General features: G+C 41.3%; 1 protein-coding gene across 4 annotated transcripts; it reads left to right on the top strand.

The window, feature by feature from the left end:
- Positions 1 to 451: 451 nt before the first annotated feature.
- On the top strand, positions 452 to 16791 carry LOC144082923 (fibroblast growth factor 16-like). 4 transcript variants are annotated; one of them, XM_077610424.1, is made up of 9 exons: positions 452 to 502; positions 1039 to 1253; positions 2552 to 4086; positions 4194 to 4347; positions 5432 to 5555; positions 6525 to 6919; positions 7016 to 7208; positions 10417 to 10520; positions 14574 to 16791. In XM_077610424.1, the coding sequence occupies exons 6-9, from the start codon at positions 6782 to 6784 to the stop codon at positions 14817 to 14819; spliced, it is 681 nt and encodes a 226-aa protein (XP_077466550.1). In that variant the 5' UTR covers positions 452 to 502; positions 1039 to 1253; positions 2552 to 4086; positions 4194 to 4347; positions 5432 to 5555; positions 6525 to 6781; the 3' UTR covers positions 14820 to 16791. The 4 variants fall into 4 exon arrangements, with proteins under 4 accessions (XP_077466550.1, XP_077466549.1, XP_077466547.1 ...); XM_077610423.1 differs by having other exon boundaries at positions 2552 to 2730; positions 6525 to 7208; XM_077610421.1 differs by having other exon boundaries at positions 6525 to 7208.
- The last annotated feature ends 2122 nt before the right edge of the window (positions 16792 to 18913 follow it).

Raw genomic sequence — 18913 nt, 5'->3', positions numbered from 1 at the left:
CAACCAGTCTTGATTGTGGTGGTGATGTCATTGCGCTCTTTTGCCACGTTTCGACCCCTTTCCAACCAGGATTTCGACTCGCACTGACATCTTGGCAGTCGAGAGTGCTGACTACCGAGCTACCGCACACTGGTTGGTGGATGTGCTGTGTGATAGAAAGTTACTTATTACTGAGAACATGAAAGAACATACCGACATCTGAAACTGGACTACACTGTTTGGGACCAAAAAAAGAGGTAATGTACTTAAGGATAGAGTAAAAATTACCTTGCAAATTGTTACTAAAAATTTGAATAGAAACAGTACACTGTACTCAATAAAAAAAATCATTTAAATATTTAATTCAGCAATTATTTTGTGCACTTCTATACACTATCCACTTTAGATTGCCCTTAGGTATGACTGCTAGCCTCCTGGTGCCCTGCGATTGGCTGGCCACTAATTCAGGTGTCCTCGTGTCCGAAGTTGGCTGGGATAGTCTCCAGCACCCCCCGCGACCAATGTGAGTACAAGTGGTTGGGAAAATGAATGAATGAATGTCGGTTAACAGGCTGCTTTCTGACTAAAACGTTTGAATTTCGACTTAAACTGCAAACCTAGATTGGCCCTTAAACCTGACAAGTATCATTACACATTATGGCATCAAAGATGAGGAATTGGCAAGTTGAGACACACGAATATGGCTTTTATCATCCCAGTGTACTCCATAATTTTTTTGTAGAGTGCAGGGGTGAACACAGTAAAAGTTCAATGGGAGATAATTTACTGCTCAACCAAATTGTAAGAGACAAGGCTGAAAATGTCATATTAAAATGTACCCGCGGTGCAAAAAAAAAAGTCCATTGAGATATCGCACATATTTTTTTTCCCCCCACACACATGCTGCATTTAAACTTGTATGTTAGTGGCTAACCAAAACATGGAGGGTGGGTCGGTTCATTCATCAGGGCATGAAAGCAAAGCAAACTAATAAATTAAAACTATCTTTGCATTGGTTGGGCAGGCCGTGAAACGTTAAACCGTTACCTACATTGGCAGGCATCTGTCCCTCCTCCCTTCCCTCGCAACCCATGCACCCCCTCTCCCCCCCCTGCCCCGGCGCACACGGCGCCCTTGAACAAGGCCGAGGGACCACCTGCATGAAAGTGGAGACCCTCTCTGTTATGTCTCTGCTTGGGAATGAAATAACACGGAATCCAGCTCTGCAAATAACTCACAGCGAAGATCATTTTCCACATGCTGCCTGACAAAAGGTAAAATAAGAACAGATGATAGCAGCCCTTCTCTCTGGGAGTGTGAGCCTCTTCTCGGCAACTCGCGCCGCTTTCGGTGACCGTGCTGGGCTTTGACCCCCGGGCACCTTCCCGTGCTCGCCGCCGCCGACATCAGCCCCCGCCATCTTCCAGTGCCCTCACGTGGCTGAGGTTAAAAGGGGTTCACCAGAACCTGATCCCAGATCAGATGATTACAAGTCGGGTATCCCGAGCAGCAAGACGCCAGTTTGTAAAGGACTGGTGTTTTTATACTTCACAGTATATTCTAATCTGTATATCCATCCGTTCCATTCCCAACAACGCTTATCGTGTTCCTGGAGTCTTTTCCAGCTGATTTCTGGGCAAAGTTCTCAAAAAAAAAGGCTGTCAACTGTCAGAAGCACACAGTTACAAATCTCTCTCATTTATAATATTATTCAATTCGCGATTTTCCTTTTCGATTGCTCAAGTACAAGCTACTCGAAATTAATCAAAAAGGAAAACATTGATCAATAGCCTCATCTTTTATACATGCTGTTGTTTTAAGAAAAAAATGATATTACATACATTCTTAAATGTTAAAGTATCGTGATCATAAAAAAATCTAAATTTATTTTTTTTACTTTAGTTGGAATGACGCTGATTGTGTTGTGTGATTGTACACATTGTATAGATTAGAATAGAAAAGTGGCACTTTGTAAATTAGACAAATATATCATTCAAAAGATTAGTATTGTATCGACATGAAATTGATGGTTTTGATCTCTTATGTCAAAATAGTTTGTTTCGACTGAAAGTCTGATGTCAGAAGACTCCAATTCGATTTGGAGCAATATTTTAATATCTATTAAAACAGTGCATACGATTAGAATTTTAATCTGAATTAAAGAAATTTTGGCCGTGGAAATGGAGCCGGTGATGGACATCAAATCCATTTGGACTGGGATTACTGGGATTGAATGATTAGTATGTTTAACTGACCTTGACGACAAAAGACATCCAATTTAATTTGACTGGGAGGGCCAGCCAATGAACCCATCACATGTATATCCGATTTAGGATTTATCAGATTTTTAGATTGGAAAAAAATCAAAACAAAATTTAAAAAAATAAAACAAAAGGACCAAATGACTTGGAATTGACTTTCAGTATGAAATAACCAGTGAGTGGGCCATTAACAGATCCCCAAAAAAACTAGCATTCCAAAAAATAAAGGCATCAGTCTCTTACATAACTCAGAATTTCTTGATGTTTTGTTTTATTAGTTTAACTAATGAGATGCATCTTGATGTTTACAGAAGACGAGAGCAGCTTTCGGAGCAGTGAGCTGTTTCTTGGACGCACCGTAGAGAACAGGAACCAGCAGGTTTCCCCAAATGTCAAAACAGTCCTCAAGTGTGCACCAGCACCTCCAGCTAAGGGTCTATAATTAAATCCAACATCGTATCTATATGTAAAACATATCCCCTTTATTTGGGTAAGCAGACCTTTGCTCACCTCCCCAAAGAGGACACGTATGAATTTTTTCTAATCCAAACAAATAGGCGAGGTACTTGTTAGCCTCCAATCCTGGCCAGCGAGTGTATTTTCAACTGGGGCTCTGTGTATACATGTGTGTATACTTGTGTGTGTGTGTGTGTGTGTGTGTGCGTGTGTGTGTGTGATCCCGCGAGAACGACATCAAAGTGCAGACGTACACTTGAGGTCATTATCTTCATTTCTGTATCCTCGGCAGGTTAGCGACATATGGGAACATTTTAAATCTGTGCGTGTGCGTGTTTCTCTGCGTCTGCAGCCGTAAATCTGTCTCGTCAACTGTAAAGTACAGCCGAGAAGCAGCAGATTTAGCGACAAAAAAGTTGGGAATAAAAATCGGGTTTATTTTATTTTACTTTTATTCTAATGACCACAACACATGCGGCCAGTGAATGACTAAAAGTAAAGACAACACTGGTCCACAAGCAAACTGCTTTGTGGATAAATGTAGTGACATTTAGGTCACTAAAAAAGAAAAATAAGGTAATAGTGGAAATTGTCTATTGTTTTTTTAGGTACAGAAATTGGATGAAATGAGAAGGCAGCACTAAGTAACTTTCAGTTTTTGGTGATTTGGGCGACGCCGGTGGACAAAAGTGATAGTGTTTTCCCCAATCAGACCTGTGCAAGTGTCGTAAAGCCCTGATCTCCCAGTTGCCTGCAGTTGGATAGAAATACGTGTGTTTCAAGTGGGTGAGCAAAAGATGAATAGCAATGAGAAAATGAATCTAATTGTGAGTAAACTATCATAAATGGGGGAAGTGATGAAGTAGTTTTTTGTATTTTACACTTACAGTCTGCAGGTGGTACACATCTTGCTTATTCAGTCCTAAACAAATCGTAAGGAATTGCGTCGAGTCCCAATATTTGAATTAATAGAGATTTGTGTTTGCTTCCACAAGATAGTGCAATCTTTTCTATCCCCCCCCAATCCCACCCTCCACGTTACTCTCACTCAATTGCACTCTCTATGTCCCTCCTTCTCTGTCCTCTTTCATATCTCTACCCCGAGTGGGACAAAAAATCTTTTCAGGCCCCCGCGTAGCGATCGCCCCGATGTCCCCTCGCACAAAGCCGCACTTGACCTGACTCTTCGTCAACCCCTCGGCCAATTCATGGAGAGGAGGCCCCCGGGCATCCGTCACCCGCGCCACTTTTCAAGGACCGCGTGGTGCTGAAAGCCACTGTCCCTGCGTCGACTTCAATGCGGGCCCGAGACCCCCGTGAGATTTATAGTGGGACAATCGGTTGCCCCAAAGCAGGCCTTTGGCTGAGGTCAAGTCGTACTGTATCTGCAGTGAGTGTCAAAATGTTTTCCACTGAGGGTCATGCATAGAAAAATGGCAAAGTTTAACAGGATTATTAGGAATTACAACTAAAGTCTATTTCTGTTTTTATTCACAGGGCTTCCAAAGATGCTTGAAACGTCTCAAAAAGCGCTGAATTGTTTTTAAGGGCCTTAATTTGGGCATTCAAAGGCCTTATATCCTACTTATAAATGATTATCAGTGATTCCACCCACTTGGCAACAACCTTTTTCCGCAAACAAATTCATCAGGTAGGAAAGGATTTTCCTGACATTTACTTATTTGCATTTCAAAGTCAAAGCTATTGTTCATAAAGATTATAAAGGGCAGGAGATAAATACAATTATTAAAGGGCAGCAAGTTATAAATAATTCTTTTGTCCATAGTGAAGACACAAAAAGGTAAAGAAAAAAAATCAATTGAAGCAAGTGCAGAGCATTTACTTTGATTGTTAATTATAAATAAAAGGGATATATTTATGGAATTATTGAATTGCCTAAAAGTCATTTCTGTAGAACATAAATATGTAATTGTCTTTTTTTTAATGCCACAAGTATGGTATTTTAGCACTATTAAAAGTCTAGAGAAAAACATAACAACACGTGTAAGAAGTGTAAATGTTTGTTGTGTTCCATCAATATTTATGATAAAAATTTGTGTTGCAACAATACCTGGCCAGGTGCGATACTGTACCGATACTCACTTTTTTTTAAATACTAAATTACTGCATACATGACTTAATAATACTTGCCATCAAAGCTTGGCCAGACACTGCTTAACTCATTGTTTACGTTAACAATTTATGCTGCACCGATACCGATGTTGCATCAGCCGATATCGTACCGATACCGCTTCATTTGCTGCCACCCTTCCATTTTAAATGTCTACTAGTTAGTGATAAACTCATTTATAAACGTAATCATCGGCACCTTACTCCTTAACCCTTAATACCAATGATGTGATTTTAGTTACTAGTATGCAACACCAACTCTTTAAGTTAACAGCCCTAACCAAAATCCCGTTGTTGTTTTTGTACACTATGTGTCATTGAAACAGACAACTGGGTTGTATCTATGTCAGAATGTTGCTTGTGTTGATGAGGGCTGGCGGGGGGGGTTTACCCAAAAGACAGCTTGAGGGTGGTCTTACGTACGTAGCATGTCTCCTACTTGAATTGTGCTATTGATGTCCTCCGAGCGGCCACCCCTGCTGTCACTGATATCTCGAGAACAGTCATCTAATTAAAACACTCCTACGGTTTGTTTTCACTCGACACAAGTAAAGTCTTTGCTAAACAGCTGTGTTTTCTATCTGTTTTTTTTTTTGGTTTGGCAGGGCATGCTTCCACATGTCAGGACTTGTTGCCCCATTGTGTACAGAAGACATACAACATCCATACTTATAGCTTCTTTTTGCACTCTTGCCATACAGCGCAACTGAGTTAATATTTAGTCATGAGGTACGTATAATTTTCATTTCCGATGCACTCCCGAGTGGGGATTTTAATATTTTTGAGCTGTTACGTTGACGTGCAAGCCTGTCAGTGAAGAAAGTTATTTAAAATCATTTATTTAGAATATGTAAAAATTAAAAATAATAATTTGAAAAAGGCTCCAGCACCACTGTTGAAAATCAATGTTTTTTTAAAGGTGATTTTTCATTTTATTTTAAAAGTTTTCTAAATTATCAAAAAAAAGCTAAGAGAAGGCATTGTAAGAAAGAAGAAAAAAGGAGGATACGGACACATTTTAAATGCTTTTGGTCCAAAATGTTAGTTGACTTAATTTAAAACAATACATTAGGTGCATCAGAATGTTCACTTAAACATTCAAAAAAGAGTGTCTAATCTGAAAGGTCATTTTGGGGTGCAGAATCAAAAACTGTAACTGTATGTATATATATATATATATATATATATATATATATATATATATATATATATATATATATATATATAAACAAACAGCCCAAACTTGTGTTCCCTGTTAATAATTAAAAACACAGTTTAATTTTTCCTCATTTTCCTATTTTTATTTATGGGGGGATTGATGGGGGGCTTGCGCTGAATTGTCTTACTCAAATGTGTCGTTTGCTGCAGAGGTTCCACAGCAGTCCCATTAGATACAAATGCAAAATGCACCCCCCAGTGCCCCCCATTCTCCTCCCTTCCTCGCCAGTAGTTGTCCCTACAAGTGGTTAAAGCTGCTGCCTTGTTGCAGCACATTGCAGACGTAGTGCAGAGGGGGCGAGGAAGGAAGCACCTGCTTCCAAAGAGGAGGAGAAAAAGAGAGAAAAGAGAGAGAGAGAGAGAAAGAGAGCGAGTGAGAGAGAGAGAAAAGCTCCAGTTGTTGGCACTGACTGACACTTGCGCGCAAGCTTGGATTGCAAATATGCACAAGTTATTTTCATCATCTCGTTGGGAAAGCAGGAGGTGTCGCGGCGGCAGCAGCAGCAGCAGCAGCAGATGGAGCGCTTTTCCTCGGGATGGTCTTTGAACGCACCTTCCGTCCAGCACACTTGCCGTTGAGGAGAGGAGAGCCAGAAGCAAGCAAGCTTCCTTCCATGCGCAAACTCGCTCGCTTAGATGATCGGAAGATGAGAAAAGGATGCCAGCCAGGCGTGGCCAACGTCAAGATGAGATGTATATAATCCCGTGTTTTCCTTCTCATTAGGCGCCGCACGCATATGAAAACGGATGAGGAGGAGAGAGAGGGGGCTTCCTTCAAGTCTGCATGGCTCGGACATTTTGCCCACTTTGCCAGCAGCTTCCACATGCCTTCTTTGCTTAGTTTGAACGTGACGGCCGTGCACACCATGGCTGAGGTGGGGACTTGGTTCGGGGCGCTCGACTTGGATTTACAAAGTTTGCCTGCCTTCGGGAACGCGCCCCTGCCCCTGCCCTTGCCCCTGCCCCTGCAGCCGGAGACGCCGCTGGCCTTGAACGAGCGCCTGGGCCAGATCGAAGGGGGGCTGCAGAGGGGCTCGCCCACCGACTTTGGACACCTCAAAGGCATCCTCAGAAGGAGGCAGCTGTACTGCAGGACGGGATTCCAATTGGAGATATTTCCCAATGGGACGGTGCATGGGACCAGGCAGGATCACAGCAGATTCGGTAGGTCCTTCCAATCCTAGGTTTGAGCTTGACCACCATTGACGATTGCTTTAGATTGGACATCTGTCCTCGTCCGTCAACTAGATCTGGGGTGGCGGACGAGTTAGACACAAAGAGATAACATTTTCAACTGCCACACCTTACGTCCTTACGTCAGAAGCAGCCTTTTTTTTAAAAATCCAATCTGCCAAATTATTTTTAAAATAAGATTTATTTGTTTTTAATGGGCCCTGGTGAATTTGAGTGTGTTTTGAGAGAGAAACATGAAACGAGGCAAAGAGACACAGTGGATATACAAAATATGATAAGAAGCAAAGAGCCGCATGCGGCTCGAGAGCAGCGTGTTTGCCACTCCTGAACTAGATCTTTGCATTACACTGGGAAACACAATATTGTTGATTTGAGGCTGGCTGCTGTTTTTTATTTATTTATTTATTTATGGGGGCAGAATCCAAGTGATGCTGTTTTTCCCCCTCTATCAACACAAATTGGAAGTGAATACTACATTTGACATGCATACTTGTTTTAGGAAAAATGACAAATAGTAAACTAACTGAAATCTGTAAGTTTGTAGAAAGGATAAGACTACTTTAGTCATAATTCTGACAACACAGTAAGTCGCTACTAAGTGGAGAGGAAAAAAACGTTAAAAAAACATGACTGCAAATTTGTAATCAGCATAATAATTCATAATAATTTAACAAAAAAAATCCCATGTGTTATCAATATTTCCACATAAAACACTTCTCATTTTGTGCATGTGCGTGCAAGTCGTTTTAAAAAAGGATACACTGCAAAAGTAAACAAAATTCATTTGTACAACACAAAGTACTTTCCTGGTCTTCAACATTCAAACTATTCATATTACTTCATGGGAAGGCAAAAACATGCATTTTTACAGTACTTAAAAAATTATCATCACACTTGATTTTTTTTAAACAATATAGACTACATTTAAATTCAGAAATAGCAAAGTACCCATAATCATTTTTCCCCAAAAATGTGATTCTCTCTAATGTTAACAGGACGTGGCTTGGAAATGTCCCAAAACCAAATGGAAGCCACTAATGAACCTGGGCGTGACCCGGAAATGCCCCATAGCAACAGGAAATGACACAAAACTTTCATGAAGTGACCCCGAAATGCCACAAATTGTAATGAAGTGACCCCGAAATGCCACAAATTGTAATGAAGTGACCCACAATTAACTCATTGCCTGCCACTGACAACGTCAAAAGAACTGAACGATGAGGCCACCCTAGCAATTAAATGAATCTCCACCGGTGTCATTCTTCAGCTCTCTACATCACCCTGTGGAAATTCAACCGTGCGTCACAGTCACCTGGCGTGCCGGGAAAAGCCCCGCCCCCCACTAATAATCCCCTTTGGGCACTGGCCGCAGGTGTGTCTCGTCCCCTCGGCCACAAACAAGTGGCGCATGCAGGTGCAAGCTGGAACGCAACTACTGCAAGGCTTCCAGCCTCGGAGGCTTCCCAAAAAATAGGACGGCGCGCATAAAAAGGTTGGGTGGTCCTCGTGTTTGTCTCTGGCCCGACTTAAGGTTGAGATGCGAAGCCTTTTGTCAGACATGGCTCTGATTAAAAAGGCCCGCCGCTGTCAGTGTTTGGCACCCGGTGAGCTGCAGGGAAGATGGGGCCCAGGTGGCCTCACGCCGGCCTTTGCCAGCTGGATCCTTTCTGAGGACTAACCTTTGCGTCCCGCCATCCTGGCTTTTCATTTGACTGCTTGTTTCCCACCCTTTGAAGTTGACATACGTTTGCGCTAGGACTCGGTTTCCTCATAAAAGTCCGTTTTAAGTCACTTTAGTATTCTTCATACATGTTCAAACTAAGACTGTGCGAGTTAACTCTTAGTTAACGCACGTAATAATGAACAGAGTTAACTTGCACATTATCTTATTGGGAGTAGCAGAGATTAATATGACATTAATATGACAGTACATTTCAAATAAGTCTGTTGAATGCTACTGTTAAATTCATTGTTGTACAGAATGCGATTAACAGTTAGTAATTATTTTAGCTGCTCTAAACTTAACTCAGTCTGCTTTTCAAGTTGATATCTAATTGAACTGGGAGAGCTGGTAGCAATAATTCACTGTCAGACTCTCCCTGTTCAAATGGATAGGACGTCCATTGCCGTCAATGGCATCCAATACGATCATATAGATTATTATTTCATTAATATGGCGGCTCAGTGGTTGGGCGGTTAGGACATCTGCCTCACAAGTGTTTAAATCTGGCAACCGGCCTTCCCGCGTTCTTTCATTCCCGCGTGGGTTTTCTCTGGGTACGGCGGTTCCCACCTACACCCCCAAAACATACGAATGGTAGTTTGTCTCCATGTGTCCTATGATTGGCTGGCAACCAATGCAGGGTGTACCCTGCCGACGGCTCATTATTAGCTGCGATAGGTTCCAGCACCCCTGCGGCCCTCGTGAGGGTCATTAATATGGTAGAGCACACGTGTCAAAGAGGCGGCCCGGGGGCCAAATCTGGCCCGCCGCATCATTTTGTGTGGCCCTGGAAAGTAAATCATGAGTGCCAACTTTCTGTTTTAGGATCAAATTAAAATGAAGAGTATAGATGTATATTAAATTTCCTGAATTTCCCCCTTTTAAATCAATAATTGTCATTTTTTTAATTAATTTTTTCTGTGTTTTTAGTTCAAAAATATTTTGTAAAATCTAAAAATATTTTTAAAAACTAAAATAAACATTGTTTTAGATATATAAAAACTGAATATTCAGGGATTTTAATCCAGTTCTTTTAATCTATTTATTAAAAAAAAATCTAAATATTATATCTAAAATGGTCCGCCCCACGTGAAATCAAGTTGACGTTAAAGCGGCCTGCGAACCAACCCTTGTGGTAGAGCATTTACTAAATAAATGTGCTAATTACTACTTTGTAACCTGTTGTTTTACACTTTGCGATTAATTGCATTTACAATTGATTGTGATTAAATTTAGAAACATCGATCAACACATCAATTGAACTTATCATGTCAAATACTAGACATGTATAAATAATAGATGGTAGATGAAATGCAACTGATGATGTCAAATCACATTCAATCAAAAAGTAGCGCAATTGTCAGCCAATAAATGAAATTAACATGAAATTGGTAGTACAACACATTCAACTGATTTGTTTTCCCTGACCAAGGTGCATTTTTTTTTTAACCCAAGGCATCCTGGAGTTCATCAGTCTGGCAGTCGGTCTGGTCAGCATCAGAGGCGTGGACGCCGGACTCTACCTGGGCATGAACGAGAAAGGAGAGCTCTATGGGTCGGTGAGTCAGAAGCCTCCATTCATTCACACCACTCGCCCGCAAAACAGCCTGCCGGGAACATCTTTTCCTCTCTTGTTTGTCTTTTCGAGCGCCTTTGTTGGCAAAGACGCCACTTTTGGCTGCGTCGTCAAGGCTCGCCGACTGATAGCAACGTGCGCTTAGACAAAACAATTATGTATCACACGGTCCCCGTGTAGACGCACCTCTCGATGCATGAATGAACTCTCGACTGAATGGCAATGGCAGCTGGGGGGAAAGACATTTTTGGTTATTGCCAGACTTGAGAAATTCAGAATGGACTTGATGGACTCCGACGTTAAATAAGTTTGTTTGATTCTCGGCGCCTCTTTGTCAAGCCTGCAGTGTTTTTTTTTTATTTTATCTCGAGAGGAAAGAGAAGAAGACAAAGAGGGGGGAAGTATGTGTATCAGGTGTCCAAGGGCATTACCTGGGGGCCTCTCGGGGCCCAGGGACAACCCCCCCATTCCCCCCCGCAGCCACAACACAAACTCCAGCCAAGAAGGTTCCAAACAGAGGCCACCTTTCTACCTTTAAGCACGCCCATTGTGGTGGGAGTGCAGATATTGTTACGGTGGGCTATCAGAGTCTGCCATCCTGGAGTTTTGACCTCTGGTGGGAGGGCTAGGTGAGGGTAGATGGTGGGGGGCAGTCAATAGGCGGGCCCTATTGTACACCTGACCAATATGAAGAACGTCACACAGTGAGGACTTGCCTAGGATCGAACCCTCGAACATATTGGAATTCTTTTTTTTCCTGCCAAGTAACACACCCGAAAGTTCTCTAGTTTTCACGGGTTTATTGGTGTATTAGGCGAGGGGTCCCGTACTCCAAAATTTCATCTGAAGGAAATTTGGCAGTCATTTACCACAGACACGAGTCTCACTGATTGGGATGAAATTTGCAAGGCATGTCTTTTAATTCAAGTATCATCTTTTTATAGTTTCCCTACGGCAAGGGTGTCAGACTCAGGTTGGTTCACGGGCCGTGTTAACTTCAAGTCGATCAGGAAATTTAATATACATCTGTACTCTTCATTTTAATTTGATCCTAAAACAGAAAGTCGGTACTCATGATTGAGTTTCCCGGGCCACACAAAATGATGTGGCGGGCCAGATTTGGCCCCCTGGCCGCCACTTTAACACGTGCCCTACGGCATATTTCCGTATTTAATGTATCTGCAATACATGTCAAAAGAATCTTGACTTAATTATAGCCGTTTAGTTTTCCACATTTTCCAGTTTTGATCTCCAAATTGTGCATAGAGGTCAAAGTGGCTTCTAATAAAACTGAATCAATAATTTATGCTGGTAGCTACATGAACATTGAGGAACTAATATAAAGAGTAAAAATGTCAAACCTGTACTTAAAAAAAGAAAAAAAATTGGGAAATACTAATTGTAGTGTTGCACCAATACTATTTTATTGTTTTGCTCCCACACATGTCACACATTTATTTTTTTAAAAATGTCGGTACCGATACTTGCATCAGTCCAACACTAGTAAATACAAATAGAAAGTTAGTAAAACACCATTTTTGTTCCTGTTGACTAGATAAGAGAGAGCAAGCCCAGCTGCAAAAAGTTCAAACATCCATAAAGAATTAATGTCCACCTTAAAAGGAGTTCGTAATTGCAAGCAGAGGCAAAGCACTTAAAACACAGAGGCTCTTAAACCATCAATACTGTGCATCTTGCATGTAAACAGTCACAAACATGTTACGTAAACAACTGTGGTCAGTAGTTCAATTATTCAACACTAATATATCACTTTCACATGAGGCCAATCGCAGTGTGTCGTTAAACCAGGGGTGTCAGACTCGGGTTGGTTCGCGGGCCGCGTTAACGTCAACTTGATTACATGTGGGCCGGAGCATTTTAGATCTAATATTTAGATTTTTTTTTAAATGGATTAAAAGAACTGGATTAAAATCCCCGAATATTCAGTTTTTTATAGCTCTAAAACAACGTTTATCTTAGCTTTTTTAAATAAGTTTTTAGATTTTACAAAATGGTTTTTGAACTAAAAACACAGAAAAAATGGATTAAAAAATTACAAGTATTGATTTAAAAGGGGGAAAATCAGGAAATTTAATATACACCTATACTCTTCATTTTAATTTGATCCTAAAACAGAAAGTCGGCCCTCATGATTTACTTTCCGGGCCACACAAAATGATACGGTGGGCCAGATTTGGCCCCCGGGCCGCCACTTTGACACATCTGCGTTAAACTATTCAAAAGTATGACTTTCGTATACGAGTGAGTTCATAGTTTTAGCTAGGCTGCTATAATAAATAAGCACAGTGATATGACATCACCAATATGACACTCACACGAAATATTTGCTTATTTACGATGAATAATTGATCGCAGGTCCCGAAGAAAATGCACATTTTCCCAGCACAGATTTAACCCTTTCATGCATTTTATTTTTTATCATTGCACCATACTCATTTAACTCATTAGCTGCCATTGATGGTGATAGATGTCCATTCCCATTTTAAATGAAGTGGAGTTTTAATGCCGTGAGTGGCATGCAATGAGTTAAATAGAGAGAAAGCCTTACTTTAGAGCACCATTGAAGCATGTTGGGTTTTATCTGGGGTCAAAAGTTGGAGGGGGGCTCTTCCGCCACGGCGCGCCATCAGACCTTGACGAGCTGGCGATGCGCTGAGGTTGGCGGCTAATAGGATGCTCCCTTCGCGTGTCCTCGGGGTCGTGTTTACAGAAAACATCCGATTGAACTGAACTCAACAAAACCCTCGCCATCACGTCGGGTAAAAGTCAAAAAAAATGATGTGCACTTCCAGCGGGGGGCTGCACTTTTTTTTAGGGGATTCTCGGCATGCGTGGGCAGGGCTGTTAGGCGTTCAAGTTGCATTACAGGGAGGAAAATGATCCCCCCCGTTGCCCCTCCGATGCACGTCAAGAGGTCAGCAGGTCTGCAGAGCGAGTGAGGAATGTAAAGTGAAAAGTCAAGTCTAATGACTGGCCTTCATCGTAATGAGCACCTGCTTAAATGAGTTGCCGTCGGATATCTGGAGCGAAGCGACGTGCATCCTTTCAAAGTGCGTTTCAAATTGATTTAGAGGTTTTTGCACTTATCGGAAATCATCAGTGGCCTCCGATTCAGAGGTACGCCACTGTCATGTCAATGTGGAGCATTTCCTAATCAATATTTATCCAATAAGATGGCAAAACATCAAAATTGGAAGTTTTTTTAATTGTGATTTACCATCAGTGCTGCTAAAGAAGTTAAGCTTTTTGTCTGGTTCATCACAATTTAGTTCCGAACAGATTGAATTGAGGAAAGTGCGTCTCAATACAATCTTGTTAATATAATGATAAATAAGTGTAAGATTTGTTTGATAATAATAATACAACATGAATCTTGTAATATTATTTTTTTCTCATATTATGACATTCATATCATCATATTCTGACATTTTTCCAACGTAATATTCCAACTTTAATCTCATAATATTACAACATACGCTTTAATCACGCAATATGATGACTTTTTTTCATAATAATACATTTTTTTCCCGTAACGGTTTGAGTTTAATCTGGTAACATTCCCACTTTTAACTGACTTTAATCTCCTAATATTACTTTTTTCTCTCATAATAACACCATTTTCCTGTATTGATTTGACTTTAATCTCGTAACATTCTGACTTTTTTCTCATAATCCTAACTTTAATCCCCTAATATTATGACTTTTTTTCTCACAATACCACAACTTCACTCTCATAACTTTACAATATTTATTTTCCTAATAATAATAAGGCTTCAGTCTCGCAATATAAAACTTTAATATCATACATAACCTGGGTATCTCCTCCTTTTAGGATGACAACATACAACTTTATTCTCGCGATATCACGACTTTAATCACACAATTCGCTCCCTCTTTTCTCCTCCTATTCCACCGTACGACTCAATCCCCGTAATATCGCGACTTTATTCTCCCTGATACTCCACCGTACACGATTGGCCGACACTAACACGCACATTCTTCTTTTTCCCGGCAGAGGAAGCTGACGTCGGAGTGCGTTTTCCGCGAGCAGTTTGAAGAGAACTGGTACAACACGTACGCGTCCACACTGTACAAGCACAACGACACGGCGCGCTTCTACTACGTGGCCTTGAACAAAGACGGCTCGCCCAGAGAGGGCAGCAGGACTAAAAAACACCAGAAACTCACACATTTCCTCCCACGACCGGTGGAGATCGAGAAGATCCCCCAAGCCTACCGGGACCTCTTCCAGTACAGGTGACCGCAACCCGCACGCTTGGTCCCACTTTGCAGAAGACGCTTGTTTGTTCCCCCAAAACTGTTGGTGACCGCGACCGAGAGCACGGACGTAAAAACCTCGCCGCGTTCTTGGACGTGGCTTCGTCAAATCTGCCGCCGAGCAACAGTCGGACGCATCTCGGTCCGCGCTTGTTCTAGAGACGGAGGTGACCACGTGACGGACGGATAGCACGTGGGCACGTCCCCACGTGGACTCCGAGAGAGGACGGATGGGAAGAAGGCCCGAGTGTAACGGACAACATGTCGGGCGAGGTTCAGGTACTAAAATGTGAGGAGGAAGTCACACGTGATGAATGTGGTCTCCATCCCACGGCACTTACTCGACGCGCCCCAGCTGGAGGTTTGAGCATTGCGTCCACGGTACTTAGCACTTGTGTGCGGTCGTTTGGTCGCCGGTCTTTTGGTCGCCGGTCTTTTGGTCGCCGGTCTTTTGGTTTCCCGGACCCAAACAACGGGCGACCAAAAGACCGGCGACAAAACAAGGTAAAACAACACGGTCTACGCATCAATAAAAGACAACAATGGCCATGAGCAGTTTCACCGAGCCGACGTGCATGTGAGTGTATAAGATTTTGTATGTACATGCGTTGTCCCTTTAAGAAGCGACGTCAGTCAGGGTCTTAACAAGTTCTCCAACAAAAAACAATCAAAGTCCGGGAAATTTGGAGCTTTTCTTTAGCCTAATAATTAATAGGGAATTAAGTATGACTAGATAATAATTTGCAGTTTGTATTTAGGGAATTTGAGCAACGATTTCAATTTTAATTATCAATAACCTTCCGGGCGACCAAAAGACCGGCGACCAAACGACCGAGTACCCTCAGCACTGGAGGGCGAAACCCACAATTTCACGAAGAGACGTTACGTTTTCGACTTTATGGATAGAGCGCGATTTTTGCCGATACTGCAGTCTGCCATGATCTGATTGAAGGGCCTTCGATCCATTTCGGATTGTAAAGACATTTAACAATGTGTTGCATTTCAAATCAAACCTTAAAAAAAACACAATTTCAGACATTTTGACGAAAATGATTATTCATAACCAAAGGGCCTTGAGTTTTAACTAGCGGTCTAAATTGCCAATTTTCTGAGAATGCAAACCATTTAGGTATTTTGGACGCTGATATGATGATACAAAATTGGATTTTGATTGGACTGAAGGGCTTCTGATAGATTTATTATGATATTATGGACACATTTAACAGCTAAAGTGATAGTCACAATTTTATGGCTGAAACATTAAATAAACATTTTTAAGGTCATGTAAACTAAACAAAATGATATTGATCCATGTTTTGCATTTCAATCCATTTTTAGGGATCTTTAATAAACCCAAACCCAATGTTTCGATCCAGGTTGATCGTTACTTTTAACTCAAAAATGTAAATTAGTGATGTAGTGTAAATAATCAATTTCAAGACCATACAATATTTGCTCATATTATAACTTCTAATTCAAATTCCTCTGATCCAATTTTGTTTTTAAATATTATGTAGCCGTTTCACAAAATAACTTACATTTCACCCTAAGTAATTTTTGAAGAATTTTCCAGCATTTTTTAGAATTTGAATGACAACAATTCGGTCAAAAAATGTTTTGTGTGAAAGACATGTTGTTTAAAAAGGCAAGCGACTGAGGAGGGGGACATTTTGGCGATCCTATTTATGAGATGTACAATATATTTATTTTCCACATATAAAGTATAAATCTAAATCTATATATTTATTTATTGCAAAGACTTTATTTTGTAATGAACTTGAAAGTACCTGGACCATAGATTCTACTGAAATAACACCAAGTTTTAGAATTTTTTTTTTTAAAGACCGTAATGAAGACAATAAAATTGTCCTGCTTTGTGACATTTTTTTCCATGAGATTATTTGTGCTTGGATCCAAATTTGATGTACCGATTAAAAACACATGTAGAATGTATATGAGCATGTCAATGTGTCTTTTTGGGCGAATGAACTTCAAAATTGTCATGATGTGAATGATCATGTTTCAGCACCATTGACGGCGAGAGACGTCCAATCCATTTTGACTGGGACTTTTTTTTGGTGACTCGGTCAAAATGAGTTGGACTTCCGTCGACGTCAAGTCTTGTTCCAATAAAATTCAACTTTTTTTCTACAAAGATACCTTAGAAGACAAGGCTGGAATTCTTATTTTTGCATTTTTTGTTTTTTAAACGCTGACGGGGTGTCGTGAGTCATCGCTTTTTGACAAATCCAAATTAGGGGTGGCTACTTGGGATGCAGCCAGGTGTTAAAAAGATGATTTATTACGTTTAGCAATCCATAAATTTGAAATAAAGCTTTCATTGGTCGCTTAGATATGCAGAGTTTACATACACAACACACTTGATGAAAAGAGACGTTCAAGTTTGTTACTCATGATATTATTTTGGCATGTATTTATAAAGTTTGTTTAATAATAATAACCTCATACAATTGAAATATTATTTAGGAATATAGCCATATTTTACTCACCAAAATCCATCCTTTTCATGTGTCATTTTCCCTTAAATAGAAGCAACCGTGTGTACTCAAGGGTTTCCAAAAATGAGAAGATAAGGTGTGGCCACTTCATGGTGTAGTGGTTCTGTTACCTGCCTGCCATGTGGGCAGTCAGGGTTCAAATCCCAGTTGGTCATCATTTTTCCCTTAAATAAAAACAACCATGTGTAGTCAAGACTTTCCAAAAATGACAAAGTTAAGTGTGGCCACTTCATGGTGCAGAGGTTTGTTCACCTGACTGTCGTGTGGGCAGGCAGGGTTCGAATCTTGATGGACGATGAGCCATTTTGCCATTAAAAAAAGAGTCATTCAGTCTTTCCTTAAATAAAAGCACCAAATGACCATGTATAGGCGGGCCGCCTCGTGATGTACTGGGTCATATAATAACTATATATTTGTAGTCAAGACCTTCCAATAATGACAAAAGGAAAGTGTGGCCAATTTGTGGCGCAGAGGTTTGTTCACCTAACTGCCGTGTGGGCGGCTGGGGTTCGAATCCCAGCTGGGAAACATTTTCCCTTAGTTGTTTCTATATATTTGTAGTCAAGACCTTCCAATAATGACATAAGGAAAGTGTGGCCAATTTGTGGCGCAGAGGTTCACTCACCTGACTCCCATGTGGGAGGCTGGGGTTCGAATCTCAGTTGGGAAACATTTTCCCTTAGTTGTTTCTATATATTTGTAGTCAAGACCTTCCAATAATGACATAAGGAAAGTGTGGCCAATTTGTGGTGCAGAGGTTTGTTAACCTGACTGCCATGTGGGAGGCTGGGGTTCGAATCCCCGTTGGGAAACATTTTCCCTTAATTGTTTCTATATATTTGTAGTCAAGACCTTCCAATAATGACATAAGGAAAGTGTGGCCAATTCGTGGCGCAGAGGTTTGTTAACCTGACTGCCATGTGGGAGGCTGGGGTTCGAATCCCAGTTGGGAAACATTTTCCCTTAGTGGTTTCTATATATTTGTAGTCAAGACCTTCCAATAATGACATAAGGAAAGTGTGGCCGATTTGTGGCGCAGAGGTTCACTCACCTGACTCCCATGTGGGAGGCTGGGGTTCGAATCCCAGTTGGGAAACATTTTCCCTTAGTTGTTTCTATATATTTGTAGTCAAGACCTTCCAATAATGACATAGGGAAAGTGTGGCCAATTTGTGGCGCAGAGGTTCACTCACCTGACTCCCATGTGGGAGGCTGGGGTTCGAATCCCACCGTTGTTTGACTGATCACGACACTATGTAGTTCAGTAAATGAGTAATCCTTTTTTCATTAAAATAAACACTTAGTCATTTTTTTCAGCAAAACAATATTTCCGGTCAGCCTTCGGCTGACCGGAAGACAGTTGGGAGGGGGGATCCCTGGTGGTGTTCGACAGTCGGCCTTCGGCCGACTGCCGACACCATACAGTCGTTGACTGGCGACACCGGGACGTGAACCCTCGACACCCACGTCGCAGGCAGGTGACTTACCCACTACACCACGAGGCGGCCCGCCTATACATGGTCATTTGGTGCTTTTATTTAAGGAAAGACTGAATGAC

Source organism: Stigmatopora argus, chromosome 9 (assembly GCF_051989625.1).
Source record: "Stigmatopora argus isolate UIUO_Sarg chromosome 9, RoL_Sarg_1.0, whole genome shotgun sequence".
Classification (NCBI taxonomy): domain Eukaryota; kingdom Metazoa; phylum Chordata; class Actinopteri; order Syngnathiformes; family Syngnathidae; genus Stigmatopora; species Stigmatopora argus.
This window is presented reverse-complemented; position numbering and strand designations above follow the sequence as displayed.